Source organism: Carassius gibelio, chromosome A1 (genome assembly GCF_023724105.1).
Source record: "Carassius gibelio isolate Cgi1373 ecotype wild population from Czech Republic chromosome A1, carGib1.2-hapl.c, whole genome shotgun sequence".
NCBI lineage: Eukaryota > Metazoa > Chordata > Actinopteri > Cypriniformes > Cyprinidae > Carassius > Carassius gibelio.
In genome coordinates this window covers 4,551,136-4,569,276 of record NC_068371.1, presented here as the reverse complement: position 1 = coordinate 4,569,276, position 18,141 = coordinate 4,551,136, and the positions used below count along the sequence as shown (strand labels likewise).

Genomic DNA, 18,141 nt, shown 5'->3' with positions numbered 1-18,141 from the left:
AAATAGATAAAAATACGCTATTCAGGCAGGGTGGTGTTGTATTCTGCAAGTCTAATCACAAGACACGAGATTTTTTCCCCACGACATCATCGGTGTGTGGTTTTGATCGTCAAAAACAAATGATGCGCGCGCGCCTGCAAAGGAGGCAGGCAGAGGGGAGGGTTTGGGGTCCAAAGCTTAATATTATCAAGTGTATTAATGCACAGTACAGGCTATGTTGCTTAACGACTGTGTCAGACAAGGGGGGAAACTTGTCGATGTCGTTGTAGAACATTCCCCGCCTCCTGAATGAAAGTAGCCTACGTGAACCCTTTTTTCCACGCCTTCGAAAGCAAGCAAAATACCAAGAAATGCGAGGTTTTCACCGGATGAGTGTTTGGTTTCTGCTTGTAACCCGAGACAACAACGGCCGTGATGAGCTATACGTCTGATAAAATGCTGGCTGAAAGCAGTACTGTCAGAGGTAGGCTCGTTTGTTTTTATTGCGCCGAATCAGATGGCAACATTGTAACCTTTCGTTGTTGTCACGCAGATACGAAGTTGCTGCAGAATCGATTGATGTGCTATTTTTCTTTGCCATATTTTCCTTTCCTTTGAACTTCAGCCGAATGCACTCGTGACTGTTTTCTTTGCATGCTCGTATTGCGTCCTGTTTGGCTTTGTTGTTGTTGCGTGCATGCAGATCGTGGCACTGTGAATCTGTACTGTCTCTTTGCAATATATAAAATATGATAGCACTGCATGTTCATGTTATTGCAAATAGTGTCAATATGATACGATGCTCTTTTCGTGTATTGTTAATATGATTTGTAGACTGAATCTAACAAAAAAAAAAAAAATGTGTGTGTGTGTGTGTGTATACAGTATATACTGTATAATTATGAAATTATATATATATATATATATATATATATATATATGAAATTGACCTTTCTGCATATTATGAAGTCTTAAATATCATTGTAAATCTGTAAATTATATGTGACCCAAAATATTTCAAATCATTACATGAAATGAAAATTAGAGCTAACTTTTTATATGCAATGTTGAAAAAATGAACTGATTTGAAAAATACACATCAAATACACTACAATTCAAAACTTTGAGATTAGTAAAATTTCTAACAAATGCTTTTCTTTTGAACTTTATATTTTAAAAGAATGTAAACATTTTCACAAAATTATTAAGCAGCACAGCTATTTTCAACATTGATAATAATAATAAAAGTTTATTGAGCGCCAAATCATCATATTAGAATTATTTTTTTAAAGGGTGATGTGACACAGAAGAATGGAGAAAATTGCCTGTGGAAAATTCAGCTTTGGATCACAGGAATAAATTACATAAAAAATTAAATTATAATAATCTTTCCCAGTATTCTTTTCACTGCCTTGCCTTCAAAAACATCAGAATTTTTTTTATTGAGCCCAAATATTACCCAAAATGGTAGTGTATATGGGTTTAAAATTGCAGTCTTTTTCTTCTGGAAAAACAGACCAAAAATACTGATGACTTATCATGCACTAAACAGATTCTAGTCCAGTCAATTGTTCTTGAGAAAAAAAATTCTAAAGATATTTATCATTTTATTTAACAAATACTTTTTGTCTGTTTACACCTCGGGGATCTGCCCAGGTGAGGTGGCGTGGTGCTGCTGACAGATATGGAGGTGGGAGGTCTGCCTGTCGAGCTTTGGCGCCTCATTCTAGCATACCTGCCTCTGCCAGATCTGGGTCGATGCTGTCTGGTGTGCAGAGCCTGGCGGGAACTCATTTTGAGTTTGGACAGCACACGTTGGCGCCAGCTCTGTCTAGGATGCCCTGAATGTCGTCACCCAAATTGGCCCCGTCGCCCCCACCTGCCCCCGGTCTCCTGGAGAGAGGCTCTCCATCAGCATGCTCTTGCCAGCCGTACCTGGACCCAGAACGGCTCGGACCTCCACTCGTCTGCCTGCCTCCATCTTTTCCGCCGGAGGAAAGACCGCAGGGTTTGGCATGTTGGGACCGTGGCAGGAGGCGGCTATGAGACTCTCAGGGGAGCGCTGGCTGCTGCAGGGCCGTACGATAAGTTGGTGCTCCACGCGGGTGTGTATGAGGAACAGGTGGAGGTGTCCCTCAAGGTGCCTGTGGAGATTGTAGGAATGGGCAAGCTGGGGGATGTGTCGTTATTAGTGAGCTTTGATCAACAGTGTCCGACGGCGAGGCTGTGCAATCTGGTGTTCATGCCAGCGTGGTTTACACCTGTCGTTTATAAGGTGAGGCTGATCTGTCATCCATCCATCCATTCTGTGTCTGTCTGTCTATCTATCTCTTTCATTCTTTATATGGATAACTGTGTCAGTAAATGGTTATTGAAGCAATTTTAAATGGTATTAACGTAATCAGATTCTTACTGAGACACTGGCAGTTTTTCTACAGTGCTGAAATATTTTCTCTCTTTCTTAGACGTCTTCTGGTCATGTCCAGTTGGACAACTGTAACTTTGAGGGCTGTCAGATTCACATCCGGGGTCCAGGGACGTGTCAGGCTCGTTTCTGCTCCTTCGCCCAGGGCAGCTCAGCCCATTTCCTGGGGGTGGCCATCAGTTTAATGGACAGTTGTGAATTCTCAGGGGGAGATTCTGCCTCTGTCACTGTGGAAGGTGCTCCGGTCTCTGAACGCAACTGGGCCTTCAAACACCTGGTCGCTTTGGCCAAGACCTTCACCGTGATGACTAGTAATGGGTCTACTGAAATATCAAATCAGAGTGGAAAAGACACTATGGGTGCTGGTAATCATGGAAACAAACCCTTGGAAGGAGTAAACACAATGGCGGACTGGAGTAAACAGGAAGAAGATTGGGAAACAAACTGGGCAAAACAGAAATGTAGAGACAGCCTCCTTCCAGCTCAGGATGGTACAATGATTGAGGAGGATGGCATTGAAACATCGAGTGTGTCAAGTGAGGAAGACGACGAGCAAGACGGCGAGAAAAGCACATGCTTAAAACTTTCATATGACCAACACGGACTAGCGCATCTCTCGGAAGCGGATATGCCCGATTCTTCTGCCTTTCCTGCGCTGTTGAGTCTGCCTGCAGAGCTACAGAGAGATACAGAGGCGAGGGATTTGGCTGCATCGGTTCAAGGCTGTCTGCTGCGCCGCTGTCTGCTGCGTGATGGAAAAGGTGGTGTTCACCTGTGCAATCATGGTCAAGCTCGACTGGAGGCCAATGTGTTCAGGGGTCTCAACTATGCAGTGCGCTGCATCCAGAATGCCAAAGTGAGTAAAACCCACAGCTTAATTCCCTTTAAAGCTAATGTGTGTAGTTACCATTTCCAAGTTTAGTGTGTAGAGACAACTATAATAGTATATAGTATATTGTAATATATTATATACTATATAGTAAGCCTATAGTTGGCTGTTGTGGCCAAAAAGTAACAATACTGCAATTCTGCTTTTAGAGATGCACAATATATCAGTATCAGTTAGCCAGAATTTGTGAATTTTTATTTTATTTCAACGTTTTGGTTTATATTGTGTATTTACTTATGCATGCTTATTTCCACCCTTTTTATTTATTTATTGTTTGTACAATCATATTAACTTTTCCACCATCTAGCACTCGCTGGAAGTAAATCTTAAAAAATTGACCAAATTCAAGAATATTTATTTATTTTTAACCTAAACCTAACACTGTTTAATTTAATCTTTAGCAAATGTCAAAATTAACACTCATCCCTATACTGTACAAATTCAGTTGTAGCATTTAAAATGATTATTTTTTTTTTCATTTTAGTGTTTTAATGTTAATATATATATATATATATATATATATATATATATATATATATATATATATATATATATATATATATATATATATATATATATATATAATTTTTTTCTTTTTTTTTTACATTTGCCATTATTTTGTTATTGGCCATAGAATGACATTTTATTTTTTACCTTATTGGTATCAGCCAGAGTTTAAATATCGTGCACCTCAAACTTATAATTTAATCTGGATATGATTGACCCATAAACCAATGTTGTAATACATAACTTCACCCGCACAGTTTATACTGCAGTTTTTTTAAAGCGTACAACAACAAGGTTGTTGAGAAGCGATCTGAATTAGAATTTTCTCTTAAAACAGTGAAAAACCCTGACTTTGAGTGGGCTCTTTTGGCTTCTGCTAGTAAACAACCACATAGCAACCACTTTGAACACCCTAGCAACTGCATGGTAAAACACATGAACCACTAAAACACTTTAGTAACTGTGTAGCGACACCCTAACTATTACCCACAACACCCTATTATCATCTCACTTTTTAATGCCATTTAACGCAGCTGGTAGCACAAAAATGACACAGCAGAATAACAACACAATGTTGTGAAATATTTTCTATGATTGCACATGTTTCTGATCATCCTGTCTCTTTTATCTTCTTTTCATGTCTCTGTTTGATATACTGGGTATCTTTTTTTCTGTATAGATGGTGATGTTGCGTAATGAAGTGTGTGGGTGCAAGGCGTCTGGTGTGTTCCTGCGACTCTCTGCTCAAGGTCTCATTGCTGAGAACAACATTCATTCCAATGGAGAAGCGGGACTAGACATCCGCAAAGGGGCTAATCCTATCATACTGGTACACATTTCTTTTAGCATTCTGCACAGAAGAAAAAAATACTTATAAAGCACATATGAATGCCTTTTTCTGCATGACTGTGTTTTAGATCCCTTACTCCTACCCCAAAACTATTAATAAGCAGCAAATCAGGAGTTTGAGGCAAAGGTCAGAGTTAATAGTTAGTTAATAATGAGAATTGGACCTTAAGATAAAGTGTGAAAGATGTATAGATATCTTACACAGGTTTGCTTTTAAATAAATTACTGTTGTTTTAAGGTAGTGTATATTTAATGGAAAACAAAAGAAAAAATGCAAACATTTTCTGTAGTGTAATCAGAAGAACCTGTACTTTGGAAAGAAGTCTAGAAAATATATTGGAATTTCCATTTTCTGTGGTACATTCTGTTTTTTTCTTTCCTTTTCTTTTTTCCTGGTTACAGTGTAATAGAATCCACAGTGGCTTGCGTTCCGGGATCGTTGTCCTGGGCAACGGAAAAGGTTCTATCCGCAGCAACCAAATCTATGGCAACAAGGAAGCTGGCGTGTACATTCTGTTTAATGGCAATCCTGTTGTCAGGTATGCAGGGGTTATTGTGTTTTATTCAAATAAAACAGGAAAACAAGAACAAAATTAGATATAGTTGTTGTTATCATGAAACTAATATGATTTATGTTTCTGTTCTCTCTGGGTGACAGTGGAAATCACATTTTCCAGGGCCTAGCTGCAGGAATTGCCGTAAATGAGAATGGAAGAGGACTGATCACTGGTCCGTTTGACTGCAGTACCATTTACTATTTGCCATGTACAGTGGGGCTCGAACGTTTGGGCACCCCTTGCAGAATCTGTGAAAATGTGAATCATTTAAAAAAAATAAGAGAGATCATACTAAATGCATGTTATTTTTTATTTAGTACTGTCCTGAGTAAGATATTGTACATAAAAGATGTTTACATTTAGCGCACAAGACAAAAAAAAGACAAGAGTTGGGGGGGTGAAAACTTTTGAACATGATGAAAGATGGCCAACTTTTTCTTATTTTGTTGCAATATAATTTTTTTCCATTTAGTTCTTCCCTCTGTAAGCAACAGAAGATACTTGTATGTAGTGTTGTCACTATACCAAAATTTCAGTATTCGGTACCGATACCAGTGAAAATCCACACTTCTCTGTGCCAATTTCGGTACCAAAGCAAAACACAAAAATATGCTAATTAAAAAAAAAAAAAAACGTTTTTATCACAAAAAATAAAACCAATGCCGTTCTTTATACTTATTTGCAATTGCGTTTAAAGTTTTTCTACAAGTAATATAATTATGAAAAACAGTAAACAAGTTTCACCCAAATGTAATGTCTTTTAATTAATGAAATATAAACATTTTGTGGGGGGTAAATAAAGGGGATTTGCTATTAAATTAAAACATGAAAGAAATATTGTGTGATTTATTTCTTTAAAAAAAAAAAAGTTTTATACATTTTTTCAACAGTAGTGGTAGTATCACATACATTTGATTTTGCGGAAATCATAGTGTTGTATGCATCAAGAACCGAGTTGTCCGGGTACTCGGTACCACCGGTACTTAAAGAAACCTGGTACCATCACTTTTTAATTTTTTTTAGTACCGACTCGGTACAAAGTACCTGGTCTTTTGACAACACTACTTGTATTTTACACAAATTAAGTACAAATATTAATAAACTTATAATTAAGTACCTTGATCTTCAAATTCCAAAAGTTTTCACCCCCCAGCTCTTAATGCATCGTGTTTCCTTCTGGAACATCCGTGACCATTTGAACCTTTTTTAATAGTTGTGTTTGAATCCCTTAATTGACCTCAGTGTGAAAAGATGTATATCAAAATCATACAGTCACTGCTGGAAAGGGTTCAAATATGCAAAGATGCTGGAAAACTGAAGAATCTGCAGGATCTTAAAGATTTTTCTGAAGAACAGTTCTCAGTTTAACTGTTCAGAACAAAAAAGAGACTCATGCACAACCATCACAAAACAGAAAGACAGTCGAGGATCATCAGGTAACAACACACAGTATTAACAACCAAGGGTTCCCAAACTTTTGAATGGGGTTATTTTAATAATTTCAGCAATTTTTTTGTCTTTTGGACTAAATGTAAACATCTTTTATTTACAATAACCTACTCAGGACAGGACTAAATAAAAAATAACATGCATTTAGTACGATCTCTCTTGGTTTTTCTTTAATTATTCACATTTCTACTGTACTTCAAGCACAGTAAACTGTGCCCTTTTCAAGTGTTTCCTCATGCTCTTGAAACAGCGCAGTTAAGTTACACTAAATCCATTTTAAGCGCTTCTTTACATCTCTCGCCTCTTCTAGAGAATGTTATTAGGCAGAATCAGTGGGGTGGTGCTGACATCCGTCGAGGAGGTGATCCAGTCCTGCGCAATAACTTCATCTGTTACGGCTTCTCAGACGGAGTGGTGGTGGGAGAGCGAGGGAGGGGCCTCATTGAAGGCAACCACATATACGGTCTGTACTGTATAGTTTGTCATATTTGTACATTTAGGCAGATATTGTCATGTATTTGTTTCAGTCTGTTGCCAGTGCGTTTGCTATAGAAAGTAGTTATGTGCATGGTCAGGTGCTAGGCAACAATTTTCAAGTGAGAAGAAATTTCCTATCTGCATTGAAAGGGAAAATTCAGTGTGACAAATATAATATCTGTTTGACATATCGAGTCAAAACATGTAGGATGTTTGGTGTGCAGTATTTAGACATTTGAACTAACACACAAACCAACTAATTAAAAAAATGTGAGGGTGATTATGACAAAAAACATCAGAATAAAGAGTATATTTAGGTGTGTTTTAGTAGCAAACTACACTGTTATAATTTTTTTTTTAGAGTAAAGTGGTAACATTTACAAGATTAAAGTAATATTATTTTAAGAAGATAGTCAAATTTACAACTGTGCAACATTGCTGTATTAATGTAAGAAAAAAAAAGATTTTTTTGTATTTTTTTTTGGGTCATTACATTTACGTTTATTTAATGAAATAATTTCATATTGTTGCATTCTACTTTCAGTCAAAATTAATCAAAATTTTTATTTTTCTACTTTATACAGCATTAGCAAAGATAATGCTGTATAAAGTAGAAAAATAATTTTTTTGATTAATTTTACGATTATCAACTGTATTTCAGAAAGTAGAATGCAATTATGAGAATTAAACTGAATTGATTTTTTGAGAATGATCTAATAATAAACCTTTGACAAGTGATGAAAGCATTTAGAAAATAATGTGTTTAAAGTAATAATATTTTGAGAAAAAAAGTCAAAGTTCTTAAGGTGTAACAAAGAAGTTATTTGTCATGATATTGTGTAATTGTGTGGCATTTTGTAGGCAACAGAGGCTGTGGAGTATGGGTAATGTCATCTAGTCTACCTCAGCTCATTGGAAACCATATTACCCATAACCGCATGTATGGGTTAGCAGTATTCTGTCGGAAGGACACAGATTCTGCCGTGGGACGAGAGGGATATCGCTCTTTACAGGAAAGAGAGAGAGGAATAGGGGTTGGAGAGAGGGACAGAGGAGGGCCGGAGAACTTCAATGAGGAAGGAGAACTGATGGCATGGGAAAGTGATATCGATAGCGAAGATGAACGCTTTTCCTCCCGCCGGCCAATCACAGTGGCTCTAGTGGAAAACAACTGCATTAGCCACAACGGAGGTGAGTTGCTGTTAAATATCATATCTCTTTTACCTCATCAGGGAGGCTGATGAGATACGCAGAAGTTGGATTGTAACTTTGCTGCTGATTGAAACGCATGCAGTTTGAACATGCTGTTAACAATCAGTCATTAGTCACCAGTTAGTGATGATGACAACATTAGCATTTTCAGATTTTTGCATCAAGCAAATGACTTGGTGTGAATCTGATTACTATGGATATGGATTGACATCTCACCCATTTCTGTCTCCTTTCTTCTTCTTCTTCTCTGTCTCTCCAGCTGTTGGAGTGTATGTGAAGAGCAGTGAGCCTCTGAACGTGGTGGCCAACATGGTGAAGAATAACACGGGAGCCGGCGTGTCTGTCATTCAGAGCGCTCAGCTAACACGTTTAGTTGGAAACTGTGTCCTCTGTAACGGCTGGACGGGAGTGACTGTGGACGGAGAGTGTCGAGTCGAGCTCCGCGGCAATGGGGTTTATGCCAATAACTGTCACGGTGTCTGCTTTCGAGGCGATGGGCTGATTGTGGAAAATGATGTGGTCGGAAATAATGCTGTTGGAATTCGAGTGATGGACAATGCAGATGTTAAAGTGAGTTTGCTTCAATTTCTGTCACATGTTTGAAAAATGTCACATGTTTTTTTTTTTTAATGACCAGTATTTGCCTGTATTCTGCAGGTTTTGAGGAATCGTGTTCAGGCGTTGCAGGGTTATGGGATTTCTGTCAAGGAGCGGGTCCGAGGTGTGGTTCAGGAAAACCTGGTTTATCAAGGCCACCCCACAAGTACTAAAACCCCTATACGGACAAACGCACAGAATCTGGAGTGTGTTGTACTTAACAACTCTCTGCTCACACCCAGGTTAGACACACTCACATGTGACCGGCAGAAAAACTCTATATACTGTATGCAGTCTAGAAGCAGTTTCATATATCTACAGTTCTGAAACTAATGTCATTTTTGCTGAACGAGAAAGCTGTAACAGACAATAGTTTATTTAATAATCAATTATTTAATTAAATTTATTTAATAAACACTTGAATGGTGACTGTAAGAAAAACTAGTCATCATGGGAGATTTATTCAAACATACATTAAATAATGAAGATGAGAGGTTAAAAAATATAAATATGTTATAGTGCATATATTTTGCTTCTTGAGTTATTTTTTGTTGCTGCCTAACAAGCTATGAACTCTAATGGGTTCTAATAAAGGGTTAGTTCATCCAAATCATGTTGTTCCAAACCCGTAAGACATTCGTTCATCTTCAAAACACAGTTTAAGATATTTTAGATTTAGTCCGAGAGCTCTGTCCCTCCATTGAAGCTGTGTGTACGGTATACTGTCCATGTCCAGAAAGGTAAGAAAAACATCATCAAAGTAGTCCATGTGACATCAGAGGGTTGGTTAGAAGTTTTTGAATCATCGAAAATACATTTTGGTCCAAAAATAACAAAGATTACGACTTTATTCAGCATTGTCTTCTCTTCCGTGTCTGTTGTGAGCACGTTTTCTATGCTTCAACAAATTCTATCTTGGACAGTATACCATACATACGTTTTCAATGGAGGGTCAGAGAGCTTTCGGACTAAATCTAAAATATCTTAAACTTTGTTCAGAAGATGATCGGAGGTGTTACGGGTTTGGAACGACATTCATTGATGGGGTTGGGTATCGATTGGGTTTTATTCGATACCGGTGCCATTTCGATACTTCTAAAACGGTACTGGTGCCTAAACGGTGCCTGAACCGATACTTCTATAAAAATAAATAAATAAATAAAGCCTAAAAAGGATAACATTAAAGAACATTAAAAAGATTTAAAATAAATCCATAGCATTCACACACTCATTGGATGCTCTCATTTCCCAAGCTTCCCTTACTCTAAGGCTAATAAATGTATTTCATGATCTGGGTCATTATTTAATACAAAACCACACATAATGTTTCTACTGTATCTCTGTCAATTACTCCTGATATTTAGTTCAAATGAGTGCTGTCTGTCACTGTCTGTTATTTAAGTGGACTGACTCTGAAGCGATCGCGACTTTGTGTACAGTTTGTGTACAGTTTATGGAGCTAAATGCTATAGCCCTGCTAAAAAAGCCTAGCGACGCCCATGCTTCTTGCATACATTTCGGAGAACAAGGACACACATTTCAATCTATCGCTCAGGCATGTAAGAGGCACCGAAATCTGCGCTCTTATTCGGTTGGTTCCATAGGTACCAGTGCTGTATTGGCACCAGGTTTCAGTACCCAACCCTAGTCATTAATGACATACTTTTCATTTTTGGATGAACTAACCCTTTAAGTTTTGTTCACTCATCAACTGAAAACGAGATCTTGGTTTATCGAAATGAAAATTATATATTAATTGAAAATGTGAAATCGATAATCTCCACAGGGGCCATGTTTACCAGTTGTATCTCAGAGAGGCGCTAATTATGTGTCATCATTTTGGTCAAAAGTTTTGGCCCTCCGAATACATCCGGTTTCTGGTCATCACTAATAATATATGGCATAATATATTTGACCTTTATTATTATTTCTGTTCTAGATCACAAGCACTTTGGGCTTTGGAAAACCCACCTCCTCGTCCCCACAGTAGCAACCCTTCTAGCGTCACCCCATCCACACTTCCTGCTCACCTTGCCATCACCGTGACAAACAGAATCACTGCCTCTGTAGAAAGTGGTTGCCATAATAATGGCAGCATCTTCTGCTCGATTTTATGAGGTACGTAGTTCCCGGCTCAACATCATCACATGGAAATTCATCAAAAGTCCCCACAATGTGATAACCCCGGGTGAAGAAGGAGATAGAAGAGGTCTAGGCCCTGCTTCGACATGTGGGTTGGATGACGGAAAATCAAGCTTCAAGCACCTGCAGTTCAAATGCACTTTTTCGATCTGAAATGAATCATCCCACTCACTCAAAATGGAAGTGAAGCTGGTCTGGGATCAGTGTTTCTGAGCAACTTACTGGAGTATTTTATCACGTACCTGAAGTCTGTTTGGCTACCAATCCAGCTGAAAGCCCAGTAAACAGGGCAATTTACTGAGACAAAACTATTTCTGGAAGTGATTCAAATCAAGCTTCTATTCAACAAAATCTTCTGTGAATCAATAAGACGCATGGATTTAATTGTCCAGTCAACCTAGAGGCTGTTATTATCATTTCAGACATTCACACAAAGTCAGGAGGGAGAAAGGGACTCAAGGGAAGTAGAAGAGAGAGACATGTCACGTGGCTTACACTCTCTCTTTTCCCAAAAGACCAGAACCAGTGCTGAAAATAGAAGACAAACAAATTCAGTGCACAGCAGGAATTGTAGTCCTGCTGAGATTCTGTAATGGACAAGAATAAAGCAGCTAATCATGAGCTGGCAGAATCTGTTGCATTACATCAAGCGGCAATTCAACTTTACATGAGCACATTATTGAAGGGTTTTGTTCTTGTGTGACATGGCAGTCCAGCCCAAACTGGCTGAATAGAAAGGTTTGAAGATTTTTTTTTTAAGAAAAAATACAATTTAAACACCCTAAAGGAATAGTCTGACCTAAATATGTTGTCGTCAGTACCCTCATGTCATTCTAAACCAGTGAGTTTTCTGTGGAACACAAAAGAAGATAAAAAAAAAAATCAACAAAGGTTGATGAGAACCGAAAGGGTTTGGATGTCAACATGCTTCAAAATATCTTCTTTTGTGTTTTTACATACATACAGATTTGGAACAACGTGAGAGTGAGAAAATAATGACAATATTTTTTTGTGTTAAGTAATAACTATCCCTTTAAATGTGATTTCACAGGCACTGATTTAATAGGCCTATCATTTATTCTGAACTGTATAGCAGTGTTGAGCTTTACTGACATGATATGCAATGGCCGCTATGATTGGCTTTTTACTATTGGAGACAAGAAGCAAGATTATCACCGGTTTACCGCTAAATACAACCATATGAAAACCCTTTTGAACCATACTATAATGTCAAAAACCTTTGTAGGTAAGAAATTAAAGAGACTAGTGATGAATTGTAACTTCAGGTAGTTATCCTAAAGTAGTCACAGGGCTTGAAACTGGTTGGATTTCTTAAAGAGACCTCGGCTGTGTTCAGAATGGAATACTAGCTCACTATTTACTGAATATTGCACAGTATATATTGTAAATTGCCTTTTCTTTTTTAAAGATGCTAAATCAGTAGGTGTCATTCTGAATCCGGTAACACTGTTGTCATATGATCTCATGGCATGTGAGGTGTCAACTTCAATATTCAAGGTTATTTTGCAGTAAAAAAGAAAAGTGTAAATACTGATTGGGCATCCTGAACATTAACACAGAATACATACTGCAGAAATAGTATGAAAGTATGCCATTAGGAACATAGCCCATCACTAAAATTAGGGATATTGTAATATGATTTCATCCCAGAATACTAGTAATTATTTATCGAAAGATAGCCATCTTATGTTAGATTTACAGCACGCTGTTATTATTTTTGTAATGTTTTCATACTAACTGCTGGTTTGATTTATAAAGTGCAATATGTATCTTCTAAAATGTGCCTATTTTTACAGTATGGTTTTTATACTTGTTGTGCAGTACAAATATAATCACTATTGTAGCAAATTGCCTAATTTCTGTATTTTTGTCTGAGGATACTGTTAAGATATGGATTTCATTCCATTCACAAGAAAAACCGTCCTTGTCAAGTATACGAGAAAAAAAACGACAACTTCAGAACACAGGCAATTCCAATCTCAGTTAACTGAATAATAGTTTATTTTTTATTCAATGTTACAAGATGACAGTAAATGTAACATGCAGTTACAGCCGGTTCACACACAGCTTAGAAACATACTGCTGGCCACAGCTCAGTTCATCCTCTTGCGTTTCCTGCGTTCCATTCGGCGTTCGTAATGCACCAGTGGAAGCACCAGAGAGACCATCCTGTACTCATCGTGTGTCCCGGCCTCTTCTCTGCTGTGGGCAGACTGACGGCACAGGGTCAGCCCCATGGCCTTGGCCACCTCCAACATTCTGCACACAAACAGTGTCAAAGTAAGGATAACAGCAGTGACTCTCCACCTTTTTTAACTCCACAGCCTCCTTTTGTTCATAACATTCGAAGGCTCTCCTATCTAAAGGGGCCATTTACACAACAGTTAGTTTTCAACTAAAAGCAGAACACTTTATTCAGTTTGGCTGTTCATTTAGGTAAGTGTCTTAGTTCATTAAATACATGTGCAGTTGCATTGTTTTCCTTCATAAAGTAAAGTTTTTACAATGATGTCATCTGTATGTGAAGTTTTTCAAAAATGCTAAACTTTTCCATTTTTAGTACATTGTCATGTAAACACCCTGAGATTATATACTTTATGCATTTTCAGTTTCATGTAGATTAAGGTAAGAATTTAAAATAAGCTTCTATTTATTACTATTAGCTAACCTTAAGAATATTTCTAAAGCATTGTTAACGTTAACATTTACTAATACATTACTTAAATCAAAAGTACAATTAAATCTGTAAGTAATATTTAATGGACCTGAGCAAACAAACTATAACAACATTAACAAAGATTATTAAATTGTGAAACACTACAATATATTGCTTATAGTTAGATAATGCATTAACTAAAGTCAATCAATGGAACCTTGTAAAGTGTTGTAAATAGAGATGCACTGAAACTGAATGTCTCTGCCGATACCAAGAGCTGATTATTCAGAATAATAATAATAAGCCCTGATGGCCGATTGTGGAATAAATTGCTTTTATTGGCCGATACATCGGTGCACCTCTAGTTGTAAACATTGTAAAGTTTTCCAAGAATCCTTTAATATAGTAATTTTAATCATTTAATACTTATTGGGGACCCACTGGAAGTTTGCTCCGCCCCTCTGGTTGAGAACCACAGTTTTAGACCATCACAAGAAATAAAACTCAATATCCAGTTTCACAATTAAGGTGTAAAATAATGCATCTGACTTACTTGACATCGCTGATGCCCATGTCTCTGTGCAGGAGCGTAAGGTTAGCCGTCTGATCGCTCATGTGCAGCAGTAAAGCTAAACAGTGAGCAGCCAGTTTCATCCGCATGGACGACGACACCGTGTTCCTGAGGCTGTCGAGACATTTATACACTGCTTATTCAGAGATTTGATAAAGATCAAAACCAAAATGAAGTCAGAACAGGCTGCAGGACTGTGCGTCGTTCGGAGGAAACACACCTGCCGTTGTGGAAACTCTCCACGGTAAAATCCTTCAGCACTTTGTTGATGATGATTCGGGGACATCCATCCTCACTACCAACTTCAGATGAGTGAAAAATTAATTTATTGAAAGGTTAAAAACCCCAATGGCCATATAAAATGAGAACATTTGGAATCAATACACTTCTCCCATTTTAACTAATATTATCTATTCTTTAACACTCACTCACATTTGAAGGAGAGACGTCTCTGTTGCGAGGCTTTGATGAGGAAGGACAGGTACCAGACACAACGAGACTGTCGGTCGCGAGCTGCTTCCTCTTTAGGAAGTGATTCAAGATGTCTAAGAACAATCTGAGGACTAGAGAACACAACTGGACGAATTTAGAACCCATCTGGAGCTAAAAATGATCCAAAAATGGCTTCTAGAATGACTTCCCAAACCAGTTTTATTTTGTCTGTCATTTTCATGACAGGCTTTCCACCCATTTCCAAGATAAAAAAAAATTTAAAAAAAGTAAAGTACGCTTTTACTTTCAGGACCTTTAAAAGGAGCTGGAAATCACTATTTTATTACCTGATATTTCTAGATTACTGACGATGCTCATGGAATAATAGTAACTGTAATAAAACGTTTGTTTTCATTTCTATACTTTTACTTAAATTAGAAATAAACTGTATTAATAATTGTTTTCAAATATAAGAAATTAATAGGTTTATTCAGCAGAGATGTTATTAATTTGGACAAAGACGTAAATGAAAGAAAAATGTAAAAAGTTCTTATGAATTTTCCATTCATAGTAAAAACATTTTTTATTTTTTACACAAAAATATTAATCAGCACAACTGCTTTCAACCATTGATAACAAGAAATGTTTCTGAAGCACCATTTCTAAAAGATTGGGACACTGAAGACTGAAATAATGATGCTAAAAAATTCAGCTTTGCATCACAGGAATAAATTACATTACTGTATTTTCAATCTTATTCATGGTATTTCTGCATTTTGATAAAAAAAAAAACACCAAAAGGCATGATGTTCTCCAAACCTGTTTTCAGCTCTCATCTTCTGCAGGTCTTCAGCGGTCAGCGCTGCCATCTTTGCTCCAGCATCCTTCAGGGCTTCAAACTCATTTGGAGACAACACTAGGAGGAGGTTAAGGATCTTAACACACACACGAATGCTGTGGAGGGGAGTGGTAAAACATGGAAAGCATTTAAAGAACTAAAAAGGATACACTGGTCAAAGGGGTACACATCTTCTGCTCTGTCTGCCTCAGTGTTGCATGGAGGAAGGAAGTGCGCTGTATCTGTCTGAGCCTCAGTTTCAACCACTTCATTATGAAGAGCTTAGAGACACAATCAAAGAGCCAGTGTCATGAATCCATTTCAGTCTTATGAAATGTGAAAACCCATTCTGCTACTTACCTTCCACTCCTTTCTGATCGATGATGTTTCTGGCGGCCAGTGCCACAGCCTGCTGAAGCGTATCGTTGCCCACCTGGTTGAGTCTCCTGGAGCTCAGAGCGCGCTTCTGTTTAGTCGTCCCGAACGCTTCAATAAGAGCATCCACCTGTACCCAGGCACAAAATACAATTTTGTTATAAATTATTTAACTGTGCGCATCAGTTTTAAAAATTTGTGCTCCCTCATAATCTCTAATCTACATGCAAGATTTGAAAGAACATTTATTCTCTGATGACATATGCACCAATAATACAATCAATTCCAGATGGACAAAATCGAGTCACTCCTTACATTTGTTTTCTCATTCAAGACGAAAACATTTATTCTCAGAAATACATGACAATAGGGAACAAAATACTTCGGTTTCATGTTGATTTTAATATTTCAGATATAACAAGACAAGGTTAGTTCATGTAAAATGTCTTACAGTGTGACTTAAACAGCACACAGTCTGTGCATTTAGCTCACCTTTTCTCTGTATGTATCAGCTTGCTTTGTGTTTTCATTTACTTCTGATTCACCTGCAGACAAACACAGATTTAGGAATGAACTCCTCTTTCATTAAAATCCTGTCTAACCACATAAGTCTAAATGCACACGGCTCCAGTCTCTGTTGTACATGATTTAATTTGTAGACATTACTGTTGAAAATAAAATGAGGAGTTTGCCAACATTCTAACTAAAGAATTCCCATGATATTTCCTTTCATTAAAGATTTAATTTGATAAAATATTTTAGTGTGGATCATAATTAGAAAAAAAAAAAAAGTACATTCAGATAAGTCCTAACAAATACTAATTACAACTATTATTATGGAGATAATACAATAATATGTTTACACTGTAAATTAATAAATTGCAAATTAGAAATAATTGATGTTATTATAATGAGTTTTCACACACACAAATACACGCACACACATATAATATATATATAAAATAAATGTACAAAATTTACCTGGAATAACAGGCAGCATATTGAAGAGCTGAGCATTATGAACCTTCATTTGCATAGTTCTCTTGTCAAAAACTCCAACAAAATACCTGTGGACAACAATTACAACTCCATTATTCAGAGACAGAAAAAATATTGTTTTGATTGTTTTAAAGGTTTGATGACGTCACCTGCACAGGTTATTACACTGCAATGATCCAGACCCAAAGTTGTTCCCAACATAGGGAAGTCTGTCTGATTCTGCAACCTAACAAGGGAACAGGAAATATACACCAGATTTACTTACATAGCCATTATAAATACCCTAAAATAAAATATGTTTTCAGTCTGCATATGCTTTTTTTTTTACCACAATTCGTCTGTTTTTCTTTCTGGGATTGACTCCATCTGCGTGTTTCAGGAGTTGGAAGTCCAGCTGTTCGGAATTTTTCACGTGTCCATTAGAAAATTTAACTACAATGACAAGAATCGGGCGCAAAATAGGGAAATTACTCCACTGCAAACAACTGATTACGACTGCTTTAACCTACAGAATGTTAGACTGAGTATCCAATGTATGTCCACGTGGGTGCGTTAAACAAAAAGATGAGGTGTACGATTAATAAATAAAGAATGCACCAAAATAACGCTAAAATATATTCCGATACCTCTGAGATATTTCGGATGTGAAAAAGTTACCAATAAACGCATCCTGTCCAGTTTCTTCACAAGGTTCCCACTCACATGTCGCCGCCATGATCAGTTTCCTCGGTTGACGTTCACACGTGTCTCTGTTCAAACAGCGACACCCGGCGGCTGAGAAAACTCCTGCATCTGTATATCCTGGAAATACTGGAGATGTGCGCCACAAGTCGTATGGAAGGAGTGGAAGGTGCTTATTGGAGGAATAAGTGAGGGCTCGATCACATAATGTATTAATTTATAACTAATTTAAAGAATACGCGAATTTTAGAGATTAGTATAGTCTTGAAGTATTTTTATTATCGCCAATATGGGGATTAATTTGACAAAATTACAGATCAATTTAATATTATGTTCACAAACGTTTCAAGTTCTTGGTTTCATGATTTTAAACAAATGTAAAATGGTGTTCGTGGAAATAAAAACGATACTAAAGGACAATCGTAATGCGTATAAAAATTATAGTTAGAATACATTTCACTCTTGGTTAATCTTTTTTTAAATAT

At 37.2% G+C, this 18,141-nt stretch overlaps 2 protein-coding genes across 4 annotated transcripts; one reads left to right on the top strand and one right to left on the bottom strand.

The window, feature by feature from the left end:
• The first annotated feature begins 37 nt into the window (after positions 1–37).
• fbxo10 (F-box protein 10) lies at positions 38–12,952 on the top strand. The gene is made up of 11 exons (XM_052562022.1): positions 38–463; positions 1,636–2,254; positions 2,445–3,260; positions 4,480–4,629; positions 5,052–5,188; positions 5,308–5,378; positions 6,966–7,118; positions 7,994–8,323; positions 8,604–8,914; positions 9,002–9,183; positions 10,881–12,952. The coding sequence occupies exons 2-11, from the start codon at positions 1,664–1,666 to the stop codon at positions 11,056–11,058; spliced, it is 2,919 nt and encodes a 972-aa protein (XP_052417982.1). The 5' UTR covers positions 38–463; positions 1,636–1,663; the 3' UTR covers positions 11,059–12,952.
• A 129-nt stretch (positions 12,953–13,081) lies between these two features.
• Positions 13,082–17,841, bottom strand: polr1e (RNA polymerase I subunit E). 3 transcript variants are annotated; one of them, XM_052562263.1, is made up of 12 exons: positions 17,678–17,841; positions 17,304–17,407; positions 17,125–17,201; positions 16,958–17,043; positions 16,469–16,521; positions 15,962–16,106; positions 15,772–15,882; positions 15,583–15,679; positions 14,764–14,894; positions 14,552–14,633; positions 14,314–14,445; positions 13,082–13,363 (listed from the first exon to the last, which is right to left on the bottom strand). In XM_052562263.1, the coding sequence occupies exons 1-12, from the start codon at positions 17,688–17,690 to the stop codon at positions 13,198–13,200; spliced, it is 1,197 nt and encodes a 398-aa protein (XP_052418223.1). In that variant the 5' UTR covers positions 17,691–17,841; the 3' UTR covers positions 13,082–13,197. The 3 variants fall into 3 exon arrangements, with proteins under 3 accessions (XP_052418223.1, XP_052418095.1, XP_052418162.1); XM_052562135.1 differs by having other exon boundaries at positions 17,633–17,797; XM_052562202.1 differs by having other exon boundaries at positions 17,602–17,745.
• Between the last annotated feature and the right edge of the window lie 300 nt (positions 17,842–18,141).